General features: G+C 42.7%; 2 protein-coding genes across 6 annotated transcripts in view; one reads left to right on the top strand and one right to left on the bottom strand.

Moving 5' to 3' along the window:
* CPSF2 (cleavage and polyadenylation specific factor 2) overlaps positions 1 to 10,046 on the bottom strand; it is a 26,960-nt gene extending 16,914 nt beyond the window's left edge. Inside the window, exons 1-4 of one of the 3 annotated variants that reach the window (XM_084630770.1) lie at positions 9,899 to 10,046; positions 2,875 to 3,055; positions 253 to 412; positions 40 to 145 (exon numbers count right to left, since the gene is read on the bottom strand). In XM_084630770.1, the coding sequence (XP_084486896.1) occupies positions 40 to 145; positions 253 to 412; positions 2,875 to 3,023 (415 nt within the window). In that variant the 5' untranslated portion in view covers positions 3,024 to 3,055; positions 9,899 to 10,046. Of the gene's footprint in view, positions 1 to 39; positions 146 to 252; positions 413 to 2,874; positions 3,056 to 9,209; positions 9,227 to 9,460; positions 9,479 to 9,898 lie in introns of those variants that run through there. The other 2 variants (XM_084630771.1, XM_084630772.1) reach the window with 2 other exon arrangements.
* Positions 9,615 to 19,198, top strand: NDUFB1 (NADH:ubiquinone oxidoreductase subunit B1). Of its 3 annotated transcripts, none has more exons than XM_084630774.1 (3): positions 9,615 to 9,765; positions 14,309 to 14,453; positions 19,103 to 19,198. In XM_084630774.1, the coding sequence occupies exons 2-3, from the start codon at positions 14,314 to 14,316 to the stop codon at positions 19,137 to 19,139; spliced, it is 177 nt and encodes a 58-aa protein (XP_084486900.1). In that variant the 5' UTR covers positions 9,615 to 9,765; positions 14,309 to 14,313; the 3' UTR covers positions 19,140 to 19,198. The 3 variants fall into 3 exon arrangements, with proteins under 3 accessions (XP_084486900.1, XP_084486899.1, XP_084486901.1); XM_084630773.1 differs by lacking the exon at positions 9,615 to 9,765 and adding an exon at positions 10,197 to 10,356; XM_084630775.1 differs by lacking the exon at positions 9,615 to 9,765 and adding an exon at positions 10,384 to 10,674.
* Positions 19,199 to 19,233: the final 35 nt, after the last annotated feature.

Raw genomic sequence — 19,233 nt, 5'->3', positions numbered from 1 at the left:
AAGACAAGTCAGCTACTGCATCTTTTGCTGCGTTTTTACCTTTCAAGTTCACAATCTGCGAGAACTTGAGCTGCTGTATTTTATCAAAAGCTGCATCTACATCATCCAATGTAAAGAGCGTGAAATCTTCTGTATTGTGGCGAGACTAGCACAAAAAGGAAACAAAGGAAAACATTTAAAATCATGAGAATCATCTTCTATGAAACAGTTTAATAAATTAAATACATGTGAAAATATGAAATAAAAATATACCTGATAGAGATCATACATAAACATTTGTCCCATTTTATATACAGGAATGGTTGCATAAATAGCACAATTTAAACCCATTTTTCCAACTGCATACGGGAGAGCACCGAGATGTAGAGGATCAGGGTGAGAAAGAAGCACTGCATCAACTTGGTGTACATATCTAGGAGAGAAAAGGAAATATACGTGAAAAAAATTTCGGGGGGTGGGGGGAGAAACGACTTTGTGGTAACATCAAGTGCAAAACTGAAATGCCAAGCAGAAAAGAAATCACTTAGTTTTTCCCCAACAGAATGGGGACTTTGAACTAAGGAAAAGTTTTAATAACCATTATAAAAAATAAAAATTAAGGATATAATTTTAAGAAGCTCTTAAGTGACTTAGGAGCCTAACTGCCCAAGTCATTTTTCAAAATGGAACTTAGGATCCCAAGTCACTTAGAGTAAGCTTTTCAAAACTGCCTAATTTTCTAATTTGGCAAACTCCAGACTCACAGGAATTGCATTACTACAATTTGAGACAGGTGATAACTAGTAAAATAAGGGATTAAAATATTTCCAAATTGAAATAGCTTGAAACCAGTCTCCAAACAGATTTAGTATGCCATTTCCCTTAGCTTTTCACAAAACTAGTTTTCCAAAGCTCTTTGAAAACTATACACATTTAATTATTCATGACTGTTTGGTTGGTTCTGGAACATGAATACTTCTAGCTGTACCATGCCAACCTGACATTTTAATGTAATATTTTCTTTCTCCTCCAGAATGATTACGCTTGTTTAGTGCTTATCCGTATTACAATTATAAATAATAAAAGTTTAAATGACTTAATATCTTTGCTACTTAATTGAATGGCTAACATTATCAAAAGATTTTAAGAAACATTACATTTCTTAATTGTGAAATTAAATTAGTCTAGGACTCAGGGCCCAATTCTACAGCCTTACTCACTTGAATAGTCCCATTTAAAAAAACAGGAGTAGAGGTTACAGAATCAAGTCCCAAATCTGTAAAAGCCAAATTAAAAAAAATATCTTTTTAAAGAAAGAGGAAGAGGTCAAATGTAAATATTTCAAACAACAGTAAGTGGCTGGATTGTTTTTTAAAAAGTAAGAAAATTGATTCTTTGACCCACTGGCTAAACATTTTATAAAAATAGAGACACTCAGAACAACAGACAAGTGAAAAAAAATGTATTAGCTGAAATGCTAACAGCATGTATATTGCACATATCTGAGTAGCACATGTAGCAAGAAAACCCTTTTCCCGAAGAATGACTGTCTGGTTCAAGAAACTTTTCAAAACATTAAAGACCATATTGCAATTATTGTATCACAATGTGCAGCTGAACAAGATTTTAATGTGTGATGATGTTATGAACTGTGATTAAAATTGGCATTGTGAGGATTTTATGTTCTCTCAGGAATGTCCATATTTAGACCCCACTCTTGTAATCACAGGGAGTACAGGATGACCTCTCTCTACACATGCACAGAGCCATCACTGAATTAAATGGGGCTCAGTGTAAGAGCCCACCTGTATGCATTTGCTGCAGAACTGAGGTCTAACTTGCTCAGTTTAAAACAAACTTTTTTTTCCTGACAGCCGAAACACCAGATAGCAGGCGAGAGTCAAAATTTTTCTTTTTTGCTTATGCATGATCAGCAGTAAGATTCTATTATTTGTATTTAGTTAATTCTGTTGATAATTAAGGCTACGTTTTAGTCACAGGTATTTTTAGTAAAAGTCATGGACAGGTCACGGGCAGTAAACAAAAATTCACTGCCTGTGACCTGTCCATGACTTTTACTAAAAATACCTGTGACTAAAACTTGGGAGGGAGGCCTCGGGCAGTCCAGCGGTGCCACAGGTGCTGGGGGAGGTGGCTCAGGACCCTTGCTGGTGCTGGGAAGGATTGGCAGGGATGGCAGGGGCTCCCTACCTGGCCCCAAGTCCCTACAGCTCCTAGGTGACAGAGGGGCACAAGCGCTGGCTGCCACAGCTCACATTGGCCAGGAACTGCATCCAATGGAAGCTGGGGGGGAGCCTGCAGTCACAGACAGCGCAGAGCCCTGCTTCGCTGCCTGGGAGCTGCAGGCCATGCCAGTGGGAGCCTCCCACCCTAAGGTAAGTGCCCCCCGCACCCCACAACGCTCTGCCCCTAGTCCTGAGCGTCCTTCCATACACCCAAACTGCTGCTGCTGGCCCAGGGGCTGCCCACCTTGGGCAGCCCCTGAGCCAGCACCAGCCACTGCAGAAGTCACGGAGTCCGTGACCTCTGGGACAGACTCGTAACCTTATTGATAATACATAGGCCAGAATCGACCCAAACTCAGTATCTCATAGCTGTACATATTGAATCTGCAGGGCTATTAGATGTAAAAAGCGTATTTTTGTAACTAATGCAAGCTGATGTAATATATACCGAATATATACACAGAGCAGACCTATTTATTAAAAAGGTTTTAGAAGAGTGATTTTCCCTATCATATAGGCAATTTTAAACAGAAAACAAAAATTTTGGATTTTTAGTCTACATCATGAGCATAAAATATCATGTTTTACAACATGCAGTAATGTGATTTCGGGACTTTTATTAAAAAACAAAGGATAAGCAATTACTTACTTCCTTAGAGAATCAATGATATCCATTGAAAAATTCTCATCCCAGCCACAGTCCAATAAAAAACGAAACTCGTCTACCTGCAGCAGGTAGCAGAGAGCAGATTCCTCCTGCACCCCTGAGAGCGTAGTCAACTTGATAATGGAGGTCATTTTTCTGTCCAAATGTCTGCTTACCAAAACAACTATTTTAAAAAGAAAAAAAAATGTAAACACCTAATACAAAAGAAGTTTAGATATTTAGACCAACTGTTATTTTATCATTTGTGCAAACATATGCATCAGTAATAATTGTGTATTATTATTACTACTAGATAATAATACCTCTAGTTATCAATTACCAGGAATTCTACTGACACTATTATTTGAGCCGCTATATTATAATACAAACACAGAAAACAATTTCTTATTATTCTTAAATTGGGATGGTTTTCAGATACTTCCCTAAAACCGAACAATTTTTTATTAATGTCAACAATCAAAACTGTTGCAAGTCAATGTATGGCAACTTCCTACTTAAAAGGGATTATTCATTAAAAGAGAGCTAGATGGAGATAAACAGACATACACACAAGCTTCCACTGAAGAGGAAGAGAAAGGCAGATTGACAAAGAAACAGAAAAAGCCTGAGAAACTAGATCACAGATGCGTAGGGCTGGAAGGGACCTGAATAAGTCATCTAGTCCAGTCCCCGGCATTCAAGGCAGAACTAAGTAATAACTAGACCATTCCTGACGGATAATTGTCTAATCCAGTGGTTCTCAAACTTCATTGCACCTCGACTCCCTTCTGAAAAAAAAAATTACTATACAACCCTGGGCAGGGACGGGGGGACTGAAGCCCACGCCCAAGCCCCGACACCCCGTACAGGGAGGCTGTAAGCTAAGCCTTGCTGCACAGGGCTGAAGCCAAAGCCTGAGCCCCGCTGCTCAGGACTGAAGCCCTCAAGCTTCGGCTTCAGCCTCAGACCCCAGCAAGTCTAACACCAGCCCTGGTGACCCCATTAAAACAGGGTCACAACCCAGTTTGAGAACCGCTGGACCTGTTTTTTAAAACTTCTAAAATGAAGACTCCACAACCTCCCTATCCAATTTGTTTCAGTGCTTAACTACCCTGACAGGAAGTTTTTCCTAGTGTCCAACCTAAACCACCCCTGCTGCAATTTAAGCCCATTGCTTCTTGTCCTATCCTCAAAGATTAATGAGAACAACTTTTCTCCCTCCTCCTTGTAACAAACTTCTATGTCCCCTTTCCCCCACATCTTCTCCAGACTAAACAAACCCAATTTTTTAGTCTTTCCTCATAGGTCATGTTTTCTAGACCTTTAATCATTTTTGTTGATCTCTTCTGGACTTTCTCCAGTTTGTCCACATCTTTCCTGAAATGTGGTGCCCAGAACTGGACACAATACTCCAGTTGAGCGCATATCAGCATTGAGTGGAAGAATTACTTTTTGTGTCTTTCTTACAACACTCCTGCTAATACATCCCAGAATGACATCCACTTTTTTTGCAGTGTTAAACGGTTAACTTATATTTAGCTTGTGATCCACTATAATCTCCAAAAAGAAAAGGAGTACTTGTGGCACCTTAGAGACTAACAAATTTATTTGAGCATAAGCTTTCATGAGCTACTGCTCACTTCATCGGATGCATTCAGTGGAAAATACAGTTTCCAGATCCCTTTAAGCAGTACATCTTCACATTTAGGCAGTCGTTTCACATTTTGTACGTGTGCAATCGATTGATCCTTCCTAAGTGGACTGTTTTGCATTTTTCCTCACCAAATTTCATCCTATTTACTTCATACCATTTCTCCAGATCATTGTGAATTTTATAGTAGAACCTCAGATTTATGAACATCTTGGGAGTGGAGGTTGTTCATAACTCTGCACAAAACATGGTTGTTCTTGCAAAAGTTTACAATGAACATTGACTTAATACAGCTTTGAAAATTTATTATGCAGAAAAAAATGTTTTTAACCATCTTAATGTAAATGAATCAAGCACAGAAAGAGTAGCTTATCCAATCTTTTAAAAAAAGCTTTCCCTTTATATTTTTAGTAGTTTATATTTACCACAGTACTGTACTTGCTTTTTTTTTGGGAGGGGGGTCTCTGCTGCTGCCTGACTGCATACTTCCAGTTCCAAATGAGGTGTGTGGTTGACCAGTTAGTTTGTAACTCTGGCGTTCATAAGTCTGAGGTTCTACTGCAATCCTATCCTCCAAAGCACTTGCAACCTCTCCCCAGCTTGGTATCAACCACAAATTTTGTAAGTGCACTCCCTATGCCATTATATAAATCATTTATGAAGATATTGAATAGAACTGGACCTAGGACCAATCCCTACAGGACCCCACTAGATAAGCCCTTCCAGCTTCATTGAGAACCATTGATAACTACTCTCTGGGAATAGTTTTCCAACCAGTTCTGCAGCCATAGCAGCTCCAGCTAGGTTATATTTCCCTAGTTTGTTTATGAGGTCTTGCAAGACAGTATCAAAAACCTTACTAATGTCAAAATATACCACCCTCATTCTTGAGGGAATTCTGCACAAAAAAATTAAAAATGTTGCATATTTCATCAATAAACGTACAGGCTCTAACATGGCAGTAGGGAGCACTTGCCACTGGCTGCATGGAGGTGGGAGATCACCCTGCGGCAACCCCCCCAGAAACAGATTCAGCAGTAATGCTCCTCCAGACACTCACACAGTGCAAGGGCTGGGCCTGTTCCACAAACAGCCCAGGGCCGGGCCCCTCCATACCAGACAAACCAAGATCGAGAGACGATGCCCCTCTCGCTTGCTTACATATGCACTGGTCCCTGATCCAGGTGTGGGGCAGGCAGGCTCAGCCCCACAGGACCCAAGTGTGGAGAGGATCCAGAAGCAGGGTGAGAGAGTTCTATGTGGGACAAGCTGGATGCAGGGGCTCAGTGGGGCAGTCCCTAGCCTCTGTTTGCCAGAAGCTGGGAATGGGCAACAGGGGATGCATCACTTGATGATTACCTGTTCTGTTCATTCCCTCTGAAGCACCCGGCCTTGCCCAATATCGGAAGATAGGATTCTGGGCTAGATGAACCTTTGGTCTGATCCAGTATGGCCATTCTTATGGTCCAAGTGTGGGAACGCAACTGGATGCACAGGGGCTCGTTCGGGGGTTCCCAGTGTGGGGGAATGGGACTTTGCAGAGGGGTCCAGGTGAAGGTGGTTGGGGCTCAGCAGGGAGGTGTGGGGGAGATGGGAATGAGAAGGGGTGAGGGAGGTTCAGCGAGGGGTTTCAGGTGCTAGGGGCTGGAGTCCGGGTGCAGCTGGTTGGGGGTCCAGGTGCAGAGCTTGTCAGGGTGGTCCAGTGAGGGGTTCACTGGGGTGGAGGTTCAAGCGTGGGTGCTCAACAGGGGCTGGTATGGCTGCAGGGGTGGCAGTCCAGATGCAGGGGAAGGGGCTCGGCCGGGTGGAGGTTCAAGCACAGGGAGGATAAGGCTCAGCAGGTCTAGGTATGGAGAGGTCAGGATGCACGGGGGTTGGGTGGACAAGGGAGCAGGTCCCCATACAGTGACCCCTCTCCCATGGCTGAAGAAATGATGGAGGCAGGAAGTGGGGATGCGGTGCTTCCTGCAGCCATGGGAGGTTTCTGGGAGTGGGTCTGACCCAACCCCGGCCGCTACTTGCCAGGGAAGAGGAAGTTCTGTCCTCCCAGTCAAGACTAGCAGCTGAGCCTGGCACAGGGTAGTAGCCACCAGCTGGGGCATCCCCCCACATAGTGATTTACCTGTCTGCTGGCTGCTCCGGGCACCTGAAACGATATGCCTGTGCTGGTGGGGAGGGGCACATAACCACTCTTGCGACTTCCCTCCAGAAGTAAACATCTACCATTTTCCCCCCATCCACAAGGCGTCTACTACAGCTGTTGATTAATTGCAGTTAACTCAAAAAAACCCAATCATGATTAATCAGTTTTAATCACATTGTTAAACAAAAGAATACTAATTGAAATTTACAAAAAAAAGGATGTTTTTCTACATTTTCAAATATATTGATTCAATTACAACACAGAATACAAAGTGTACACTGCTCATTTTATAGAATTATTATTACAAATATTTGCACTGTAAAAATGATAAAACACAGTATTTTTCAGTTCACCTCATAAAAGTACCATAGTACAAACTCTTTATCGTGAAACTACAACTTACAGATGTAAATTGTTTTTGGTTGCTTAACTGCACTCAAAAACAAAACATTGCAAAACTTTAGAGCCTACAAGTCCACTCCCTGCTACTTTTTGTTCACCCAATCGGTAAGACAAACAAGTTAGTTTACATTTACAGAAGATAAAGCTGCCCATTTCTTATTTACGTCACCAGAAAGCAAGAACAGACGTTCACATGGGACTTCTTTTCTAGGCAGCACTGCGAGGTATTTATATGCCGGACATAGTAAACATTTGTATGCCCCTTCATACTTTGGCCACCATTTCAGAGGACATGCTTCCATGATGATGATGCTTGTTAACAAAACGCAAGGAAGGTACCAATTTCAGAGGGATAAGGTGTGGAGCATGCTTTCAGAAGTCTTAAAAGAGCAACATTCCGATGCGGAAACTAAAGAACTCGAACCACCAAAAAAGAAAATCAACCTTGTGCTGGTGGCATTTGACTCAGCTAATGAAAATGAACATACGTCGGTCCGCACTGCTTTGGATGGTTATCAAGCAGAACCCGTCATCAGCATGGACGCATGTTCCCTGGAATGGCGGTTGAAGCATGAAGGGACATATGAATCTTTAGTGAATCTGGCATGCAAATATCTTGCAAGGCTGGCTACCACAGTGCCATGAGAACACCTGTTCTCACTTTCAGGTGACACTGTAAACAAGAAGCGGGCAGCATTCCTTCCCTCAAATGTAAACAAACTTGTTTGTTTGAGTGATTGGCTGAACAAGAAATAGGACTGAGTGCACTTCTTGGCTCTAAAGTTTCACATTGTTTTATTTTTGAATGCAGGTTTTTTTGTACATAATTCTATATTTGTAAGTTCAACTTTCATGATAAAGAGATTGCACTACAGTACTTGTATTAGGGGAATTGAAAAATACCATTTCTTTTGTTTTCACCGTGCAAATATTTGTAATAAAAATAAATATAAAGTAAGCACTGTACACTTTGTATACGGTTATACTTGAATATATTTGAAAATGTAGAAAACATCCAAAAATATTTAAATAAACGGTATTCTATTATTGTTTAATTGCACCATTAATCGCAATTAATTTTTTTAAATTTTTTTTGTTCTTGTCAAATCCATGTTGACTGTTACTTATCACCTTATCTTCTAGGTACTGAAGTTAAGCTGACTGGTCTATATTCTCCATTTTTATAGACTGGCACTACATTTGCTCTCTGCCAGTCCTCTGGAATCTCTCCCATCTTCCATGAGTTTTCAAAGATAATTTCTAATGGCTCAGATATTTCTTCAGTCAGCTCCTTGAGTATTTCAGGATGTATTTCATCAGGCCCTCCTGACTCAAAGATACCTAACTTGTCTAAGAAACTTTCAACGTGTTCTTTTCCTATTTTAGTCTCAGGTCCTACCTCATTTTCATTGACATTCACTATGTTAGATGTCCAAAACTAATCTTTTTGGTGAAAAATGAAAAATTTAGCACTTCTGTCATTTCCACATTTTCTGTTACTGTCTCCCCACCCCCGCCCATTGAGTAATGAGCCTATCTTGTCCTTGGTCTTCCTCTTGCTTCTAATCTATTTGAAGAATGTTTTCTTGTTACCTTTTATGTCTCTAGCTAGTTTAATCTCATTTTGTGCCTTGGCCTTTCTAATTGTTTCCCTATCTACTTGTGTTTTTAATAAATATTCATCCTTTTTACTTTGACCTAATTACCATTTTTATAGGACTCTTTTGATTTTCAGATCACTGAAGATTTTCTGGTTAGGCCAGGGTAGTCTCTTGCCATAGTTTCTATCTTTCCTATGCAAGATAGTTTGCTCTTGTGCCCTTAATAATGTCTCTTTAAAAAACTACTAACTCTCTCAAACTGTTTTTCCTCTTAGACTTGCTTCCAATGGGATCTTACCTACCAATTCCCTGAGTTTGCTAATGTCTGCCTTCTTGAAATCCATTATCTTTATTATGCTGTTTTCCCTCCTACCAATTCCTTAGAAGCATGAACTCACCATTTCATAATGGTCACTACAATCGAGCAGTATTTTAAAATATAACTTTTAAGAAATACTAATGAAAACAGTGAGTCACACTTTGGCCTCCTTTTTCTGAAGACTGGGCATGTGTAGTCTTGAGAAAAGAAAACAGAGGGAACCTGAAAATAGTCTTCAATTATGTCTTCAAGTGCTGTTACTAAGAGGATTATGCTCAACTGGTCTCCATGTCCACTTAAAGCAGGACTAGAAGTAAAGGGCTTAATCTGCAGCAAGAAAAAACATGGTTAGATATTAGAATTTTTTTTCTAACTCTATTCTCTTCCCAGGGAACTTGTACAACACCCATCTTTGGAGGAGTTTAAAAACAGGCTGGATAAATACCTGGCAGGGGTGGTCTAGGTTAACTTACCATGGGGCTGAACTAGAGGACTTCACAGATCCCTTACAGCCACATGTCTATGATTCTGTCATTTCCAGAAGGCTAGAGGTCTCCCCTAAGGAGATGCAATGCTAGCAGGACACACTCACACACAGATCTGGTTCACTCACTGCCCCCTGTCCCCAGCGGCCTCGCTCTGAGGAGCACAGTCTCTCACTCCCGCCTCTCTCTGGAGGTGCCCCCCTCGCTCTCCCGCGGAGGGTCCCGAGCCCAAGCCAACCCCGCGGCAAGGAAGCGCCTCCCCCGCGCTCTCGCTGATGAGGGGGGGCGCTGAGGTAAGCTCCCCAACCCAGACCAGTCCCCCGGCCTCAGGCGCTGGGACGGGCAGCCTCCTTGCTCGCCAGGGGCCAGGTCGCTGTATCAGGCTCTGCCCGGGGACATGGGGGGAGGAGACACCCCAGCACCTACCTCACCACCAGCCCCACGCCGCTGCCCTCAGCCCCCTAAACTCAGTGGGGACAGCACAGGGGGAACCCCAGCCAGCCAGACCCCGTGTCTTCCACAGCCGCCGCCATTTTGAACTGAGAAGGGGAGGCGAGGCTCAGGAGCCTGGCGTAGGAGAAAGCGAAAGGGAAATAGACTGTACCATTGGCAGCCCAGGGGAGTATGGATCGGGACACTCGGGCCTTGCGGCCTCGCACCCGCATTAGTTACGGGAGTCGCGCCATAGAGACTCACAAGGGCGGCGGGGTGGAACTTCGAAATAGTTTCAACCGGCCCGGGGGCAAGCGAATCCCCCCTCTCCGCAGTTAATGGTCTGTGCCGGCAGGCTGGTGGTTTGTCCAATAGCAGCTGCTTGACTGGCCCTAGTTGTCCTTGGGCTCGACGCGGGCGGCGGCAGGCCTAGGCCCGGCAGCAGGCGGCAGGTGAGCGGGAGCTGTGGGCGAGGAGGCCCCGGGGGCTGCACGTTTGTCCACAGCTGGTCGCTGGCTGGGAACACGGCTCCATCGCGCGGGGCGGGCCGGGGCAGTGGCTGTTAGTGCGGCGTGGGGCTACTTCAGTAATACAACAGGGCCCGCGTGGAGTGGCTCTCGTCCTCCGATCGTGTGGTACGGATTCCGTAATGCCACTGGCAGCAGCCGGGGCCCCGTGTTAGGTGCTGTACAAGCTCAGTGGCGGACGCGGCCCCGCCCGGGGAGGGCTTACGAGCACCGCACAAACCGTCTGCAGAACTCAGCGTGTGGGTAGGTGTGTTTATAATCTTCAAACGCAGCCCTGCAGGGTGAGGCTTGAGCCAGGGGTGCCTGGGCTTGTGGGCAGACCAGGAGACTGCACTCCGTTCAGACGTGAGGTTTATGTCCTTCAATACATTTAATGTAGTACTTAAAAAGCGTTTGGTTTTTCTGTTGCTTTTAAGGTACCTGGTTAATATTTCTTGGTTTTTATTCTTTGGAGTTTGTATGCAGGCAAGGTCTAGTTCAGCAATTTTAAGCTCATTGTTGGGCCGCAGCTTCCTCAGCTTTCCTCCCTTGTCATTCTAAAAAACAACTAGCATCTGGAAAAGTTTGGCCAATGTGATTGGAAAGGGCATTAGAGAGTTTATGAAGTCTGATATTACCATTAATATATAACTTCCTTTTCTAGCTTGTTGCTACTGAAATACTAACCGAGTGGTAGTCATAGCATTATAGAAATGTAGGGATGGAAGGGACCTCGAGGTTATAGTCCATCCCCCTGCACTGAGGATCGTCTTTGACACGTTTGTCAAACCTGTTCTTGATAACCCCCACCACCTCCTTTAGTAATCTGTTTCAGTGCTTAACTATCCCTATAGTTAGAAGGTTTTCCTCTCTAACGTAAATCTCCCTTACTGTAAATTAAGATGATTGCTTCTTGTTCTACCCTCCATGGATAAGGAGAATAATTGATCACCCTCCTCTTTACAATAGTCTTTTATATACTGTATATTTGAAGAGTGTTATCATGTTCCCTCTCAGCCTTCTCAACTCTAGACTAAATGGACTAGATTCACAGAAGGACTTAGGCATCCAGCTGCCACTTTAGGCCCCTAAATCCCAGAATCAGGCCTCATCACAAAAACCCCCACTCAGCTGCCCCTAAATCTTCTAGGCACCAAAGTTGCTCAGCACCTAAATTTGTGCAGTAAAAGTTCCTTAGGTACTTAGGTTTCTGCCTCTGTGCATGCATATTGTAGACCCATGGCAGGCACCTGGACACCTAAGGCTCCAGAGTGATGCACAAACCAGGAAAAATTAGGCAGAGGAACACTTAACTTCCTTGTGGAGTTTTATTTGGTAAGTGTGTTCAGACCTCACCTGCCAGATTGGGCCTAATAGACCAGTTCACACAATGGCCAGAGGCGGGGAGGAACTCTCATAATTTTTAGCCTGGTGGTTAGGTTACTCATCAGTAAGGTGGGAGACCACTGGTTCAACTCCCCCCTCTGCCTGAAGGGGAGAAGGAACATGAAGAGGGATCTGGCACATCTCTGGTGAGCTTCCTACCTGCTGGAGTATGGGATATTCTGTTGTGGGGCTCCTTCAGTCTCCCTGATGGAAGCTGTTCCACTGTGTATGAATAAATAAATAAGTCATTGAAGCAAGGGGACAGGATCATGGATCTTCTACCTCTGTGGTGAGTGCTCTAACTACCAGACTACAGAGTCATACTCACACATGCACTTTCTATCTCTTCTCCCCCAGCCCTCTTTCTGACCTCCCCCCAATGTTGAAACTGTCGCACTGTGGATAAATAATGAAAGAATCATTTGACCAGAGAGAGCAAGCATGAGAATGACTTTGTGGCCTTTTGGTTAGAGTATTCACCTGGGAGGAGGGAGACCCAGAATCCAGTTCCCCTGCTCCAATGACTGTTTAAAATATTTACCCACAGTGGAACAGCTTCAACAGGAAAGATTGAGAGAGCCTCGGATTAGAATATCTCAGAGCCCAGTGGCTAGGGCACTCAATTAAGAGATGTCAGATCCCTGTTCAGTTCACATATTTTCCTCAAGTGGAGTGGGGACTTCAACTTGGGGTCTCCACATCCCAGGCAAATACCTGACCACTGGGCTAAGAGGGAGCTTCTCCTCTCATAGCCCTCTGTCTTCTCCCTTCATTCCGTCCCTTGCACCACTGCCCCCTTCCCCCCCACCACCATCTTCTTGCAAAAGTGGTAGAGACACCTATCTCCAAGACAGCGTTTGCAGCTGAGAGTCCCAATCAGAGGGAGACGCCTCCCTGCAGTCCAGACATAGGTGCCTAGCTCTGACAGAGGGGTATGCCTTAGCACACACCCCTGGTTCAGTGCTTCCCCTTGATTATCTTAGGAAAAGAATGTCCTGGCATGCTGCCTTTTGTGAATCCCATTCTTAGGCATCTATCTGTGCTCTTTCATTGTATAGGGAGCCTAGGTGCCAAACCTCGGTTTTGTGAATACTGTTGATTTTCTAGGTACCTAAATTTCTTTGTTAATCTAGCCTAGCATGCCCAGTTCTTTCAATTTTTTCTCATAGCTCATGTTTCCCAAACCTCTTACCATTTTTTGTTGTTGTCCTCTGGATTCTCTCCAATTTGTTCACATCCTTCTTTAACTGTGATGCTCAAAATTGAACACAGTATTTCTAGCTGAGGCCTCACCAGAGCCAGGTAGAGCAGAACAATTACCTCCCATGTCTTTCACCCCGTTAATATATACCAGAGTGACAGTTGCCTTTTTCACAACAGCATCATATTGTTGACTCATATTCAATTTGCGATCTACTAAAACCCCCAGATCCTCTTCTGCAGTACTGCTGCCTTGCCATTTATTCCTCATTTTGTATTTGTGCATGATTTTTCTTTCTGAAGTGTAGGTTGGCGGTTGTCTTTATTTAATTTCATCTTACTGATTTCAGACCAAGTCTCCGAAGTATCAAGGTCATCTGAATTCTAATCCTGTCCTTCAAAGTGCTTGGTGTCATATGCAAATTTTATAAGAATACTCTCCGCTCAATCATTCAAGTCATTAATGAAAATATTGAATAATACCAAACCAGTGACCGATCCCTTCAGGTCGCCATCTGATAAGTCTTCCCAGTTTGACAGTGGACCACTGATAACTACTCTTTGAGGTTTCAGAGTAGCAGCCGTGTTAGTCTATATCCGCAAAAAGAAAAGGAGTACTTGTGGCACCTTAGAGACTAACCAATTTATTTGAGCATAAGCTTTCGTGAGCTACAGCTCATTTCATCAGATACATGCAGCATCCGATGAAGTGAGCTGTAGCTCACGAAAGCGTATGCTCAAATAAATTTGTTAGTCTCTAAGGTGCCACAAGTACTCCTTTTTCTTTTTACTTTTTGAGGATGGCCTCGCAACCAGTTGTGCACCACTGTACAGTAATTGCATCTAGATTTTATAGATGAATACTATGAAAATTCCTGCTTTATAAATGTTTGTTGAGAACAAGTATTATATTTTACAGCAAGGCAGACACCTCATAAATGGTGCATTATTAGGATGATTTCTAGTGAGGGAATTTTGCCATAATTTTAAATGCAAATACTCAACCTATGATCACCTTAAAATAGTTTATTAATTGGGTTGCATTCCTGTTCCCACAGGGCAAAATTCTACTGTCAGTACTACAAATTTAATCTAGATTCCAGTATCTGGCTGTTCCTAGGAATTCCATGTGGACCTGAGAGCAGCATTTTCCTCTAGTTAAAATATGTGTTAACCTTCAGATGTTCATGATTGCATAGAGAAAATTCCATTATAGGAGGTTGTATGTACTAGATATATGCAGTGGTTTCTATGTTCAGATTTTTGTCTCCTCTTCCCCCCGCCCCATGGTTGCTGTTTTTTTTCGTTCTAGCAATCATGGTGAATTTTGTCCAAGCTGTGCGTGAATACTGGGTCCATATTTTGTGTCCCATGGGATTTGTTATTGGATGCTATCTGGACAGAAGGAATGATGAAAAACTATCAGCTTTCAGAAACAAGAGCATGTTATTTAAAAGGTTAGTTTATGACCCAACTTTTTAAACAAAATAATCTGTCTGAAAGGCCTAATCCTGCTCCCATTGAAGTGATGTGAGTTTTGATATTGACTTCAAAGGATGCAGGATTTTGCCCTGTAGGTCCTGTCCTGCAAAATGTTGAGCACTTCAAGTGAGGTGATCAGTGTTCTCAACTCCCATTTAGATTAGATGGAGTTAGGAAATCTTGCAATCCTTCCCCAAATGAATGTCATAAGAATGGCTATACTGGGTCAGACCAATGGTCCATCTAGCCCAGTATCCTGTCTTCCGACAGTGGCTGCTGCCATATGGTTCAGAGGGAATGAACAGAACAGGGCAATGATCAAGTGATCCATCCCCTGTTTTCCAGTCCCAGCTTCTGGCAGTCAGTTGTTTAGGGACACCCAAAGCATGTGGTTGAATCCCTGACCATCTTGGCAAATAGCTATTGATGGACCTACCCTTCCATGAACTTATCTAATTCTTTTCTGAACTCAGTTATACTTGTGGCCTTCACAACGTCTTCTGTCAAAGAGTTCCACAGGGCGACTGTTCACTGTGTGAAGAAATACTTCCTTATGCTTGTTTTAAACCTGCTGCCTATTAATTTCATTGGGTGACCCATGGTTCTTGTGTTATGTCAAGGCATAAATAACGCTTCTTTATTCACTTTCTCCACGCCATTAATCATTTTATGTAGATCTCTATCGTCTCTCCCTTTAGTTGTCTCTTTTGTATGCTTAACAATCAGTTTTTTTCATCTCCTTGTATGAAAGCTGTTCCATACCCTTAATGACTTTTGTTGCCGTTTTCTATACCTTCTCCAATTCTAATGTATCTTTTTTGAGATGGGGTGACCAGAACTGCACTTAGTATTTGCGGTGTGAGCATACCATGGATTTGTATAGTGGTTTTATGATATTTTCTGTCTTATTATCTATCCCTTTTCTAATGGTTCCTAACATTCTGTAAGCTTTTTTTGACCGCTGCTGCACATTGAGCCGATGTTTTCAGAGTACTATCCACGATGATTCCAAGATCTCCTTTAGTGGTAACAACTAATTTAGACTCCATCATTTTGTATGTATAGTTGGGCTTACATTTTCCAAAGTGCATTACTTTGCAGTAGAGCTGTCAAGCGATTAAAAAAATTAATTGTGCGATTTATCGCACTGTTAAACAATAATAGAATACCATTTAAATAGTTTTGGATGTTTTCTACATTTTCAAATATGTTTATTTCAATTACAACACAGAATACAAAGTATACAGTGCTCATTTTATATTTATTTATTTTTGATTACAAGTATTTGCGCTGTAAAAAACAAGAAATAGTATTTTTCAGTTCACTTAATACAAGTACTGTGTGCAATCTCTTTATTATGAAAGTTGAATTTACAAATGCAGAATTATGTAAAAAAAAAAAAAACCAAAAAAACCCCCTGCATTCAAAAATAAAACAATGTAAAATTTTTGAGCCTGCAAGTGCACTCAGTCCTACTTCTTGTTCAGCCAATTGCTCAGGCAAACAAAATTGTTTACATTTCCAGGAGATAATGCTGCCCACTTCTTGTTTACAATGTCACCTGAAAGTGAGAACAGGTGTTCGCATGGCACTTTTGTAGCAGGCATTGCAAGGTATTTACGTGCCAGATGCACTAAAGATTCATATGTCCCTTCGCGCTTCAACCACCATTCCCTCTCAGATTTTGGAAGGGTCGAGTGCTGTAGCTATCTTTAGAAATGTCACATTGGTACCTTCTTTGCGTTTTGTCAAATCTGCTGTGAAAGTGTTCTTAAAATGAACAACATGTGCTGGGCACAGGTGCCAATTTTCACACAGTAAATAAGAACCCTGAATTTCACAATAAGCCAAAAATCAAGCTAATCCCATTTCAAAACAAGGCCAAAACAAGCCAATCCCTAAGAACCCCAACACTCTGTGACTAGATCCCCATGGCGTGCAGTCTGGGACTCTGGTTGGCCCGCTGTACACCCCTGACTCTTTTCCTCTCCTTGCTCCGCCCTGCCCCTGCTTGCCAGGAGCCAATCAAAAAAAAAAAGAAGAAGCAACAAGCTGCAACAGGCTACAGGCCCAAAAAGCAACTCACAAGCCAATTAAGCCAAAAACAAGCCCAATATCTGCGGTTTTTTCGCGGGTTTGGCATGTTTGGTGCTGGGTCATCATCTAAGACTCCTATAACATCAAATATATGGCACAATGTGGGTAAAACAGCAGGGGACATACCATTCTCCCCCAAGGTCAGTCACAAATTTAATTAACGTATTTTTTTTTACGAGCGTCATCAGCATGGAAGCATGTCCTTTGGAATGGTGGCCGAAGCATGAAGGGGCATACAAATCTTTGGCATATCTGGCATGTAAATATCTTGCATACTGGCTACAAAAGTGCCATGCAAATGCCTGTTCTCACTTTCTGGTGACATTACAAATAAGAAGAGTGCAGCATTATCTCCCGTAAATGTAAACAAAATTGTCTGTCTTAATGATTGGCTGAACAAGAAGTAGGACTGAGTGGACCTGTAGGCTCTGAAGTTTTATATTGCTTTGTTTTTGAGTGCAGTTACATAGCAAAAAACCTACATTTGTAAGTTGCACTTTCATGACAGAGATTGTACTAGAGTACTTTTATGAGGTGAATTGAAAAATACTATTTCTTTTATCATTTTTACGGTGCAAATATTTATAATAAAATAATATACACTTGATTTTAATTACAACACAGAATACAATAGATATGAAAATGTAGAAAAACATCCAAAATACTTAATAAATTTCAATTGGTAGTCTATTGTTTAATAGTGTGATTAAAAAGGGGAATAATTAATTTTTTAATTGTGATTAATTTTTTTGAATTAATTGTGTGAATTAACCACGATTAATCGACAGCCCTACTTTACAATTATGAATACTGAATTTCATCTGCCATTTTGTTGCCCAGTGATAGAAATCCATTTGTCACTGTTAGATAAGTCCAAAGCTGACTGCAATCTTGACTAATTTTGTATCATCTGCAAATTTTGCCATCTCACTGTTAACCCCCTTTTCCAGATAATTTATGAATATGGTGAACAGCACAGGTCCTGGTCTATGTTCCCCGCAAGCTGTGCGGCTGTGCAGTAGGCTCTCAGGAGCTGCCGGGGAGAGGAGCTGTCACCTGGCCCTGCTGTGGAGAGGAGCCCCGGCCCCACCAGAGCTGCCAGGGAGAGGAGCCCTGAGTTACTGTGGCAAGAGAGGGCTAGGGGGAGTCTGCCCCAGCCCTGAGCCCCCTCCCACACCTTGAGCCCCTCCCCACTCCAGAGCTTTTACCCCTAGCCGGAGCCCTCACCCTCTTCCCCAACCCTGAGCCCCCTCCTGCACTCCTCATCCCCAGCTCCTTCCCGGAGCCCACACCCCTAGTGAGATCCCTCATCCCCGCCACACTCCAACCCTCTGCCATAGCCCTGAGCCCCCTCTCACTCCCCAGCCCCACCCCAGAGTCCGCACTCCCAGCCCGAGCCCTCACCCCCTGAACCCTCTGCCCGGTTCCTGAGCCCCCTCCCAAACTCCAAATCCCTTGGCCCCACCCCCACCACATGAATTTTGTTAGCACTAATATGAAGGTGATGTCACACATTACTACCATATTGGTGAACATAACAAAATTCGTTCCACACATGGACATAAAAAATTAGAGGAAACACTGGTCCCAGTACAGATCATACCCTTTGATTTCTATCTTTTACTCAGTTACTGATCCATGAGAGAACCTTCCCTTTATCCCATGACTGCTGACTTTGCTTAAGAGCCTTTGGTTTGGGACCTTGTCCAAGGCTTTCTTAAAGTCCAGGTACTATATATCAACTGGATCACCCTTGTCCATGTGTCTGTTGACATCCTCAAAGAATTCTAACAGATTTGTGAGACATGATTTCCTTTTACAAAAGCCATGTTGACTCTTTCCCAATAATTCTGTTCTTTAATATAGTTTCAACCAATCTGCCTGGTACTGAAGTCCCATTGACTTCATTGGGAACAGCACATACATGAGGGATTGGCTCCTAAATCCATTTGTTTTCATACTAAAAGGGGCAGGGACTGCTGAAGATGCATCTTGTTCAGTTGCTTTCTATCAACTCTTCTAACCGTTTTATAGATGTCTTTGTCATGTTCCTAAGCTCTACTTCAAGTCCTCATTAGCCACACATGATATCTAAGGCCACAATTGTCCAATGAGCTCCAGTCCAATGTGAGTGGACCCTGCCATGAAGCCCATTTTAGTCAATGGAGATCTGCTGCTGCAGGGTCTTCTCTACAGCACTCATTGGGGTGGGGGTGGAGGCTAATGTGAAAGGGAGTCCAGAGTATAATAAAGAAAGTACACAGAAAAAAGTGGTCCTAACCCTTAAGAAGAGGGGAAGACCAGTTGTTCAAATGATACAGTTTCTGATTAACAGTTATAAGGAAAGTCAAGAATATTAATTATTCTTAAAAGTTAAAATAGAAATCAAGATCTGTTACAAAATACCTCATAATTAAGCTAGTGAAACACTAACTTAAATCTATGAACAGTAATGTAGATTACCGTCTGCAAAAGTCCTGTGCACTACCTAATTTTACTATCCTAATTTTTTTTCCCCTCCACACAGGGAATTGAAACCCGGTGAAGAAGTTACCTGGAAATAAAGGCTGTCCGTGAAATGGGAAATTCTTCCATGTAATTAAATTAACGTGTATAACAAGTGGATGATGTCTTTGTTACTGTGTCATCCGTGGAACG

This window comes from Lepidochelys olivacea, assembly GCF_965140295.1.
Source record: "Lepidochelys olivacea isolate rLepOli2 genome assembly, chromosome: 6".
NCBI classification, from domain to species: Eukaryota; Metazoa; Chordata; order Testudines; family Cheloniidae; genus Lepidochelys; species Lepidochelys olivacea.
This window is presented reverse-complemented; position numbering and strand designations above follow the sequence as displayed.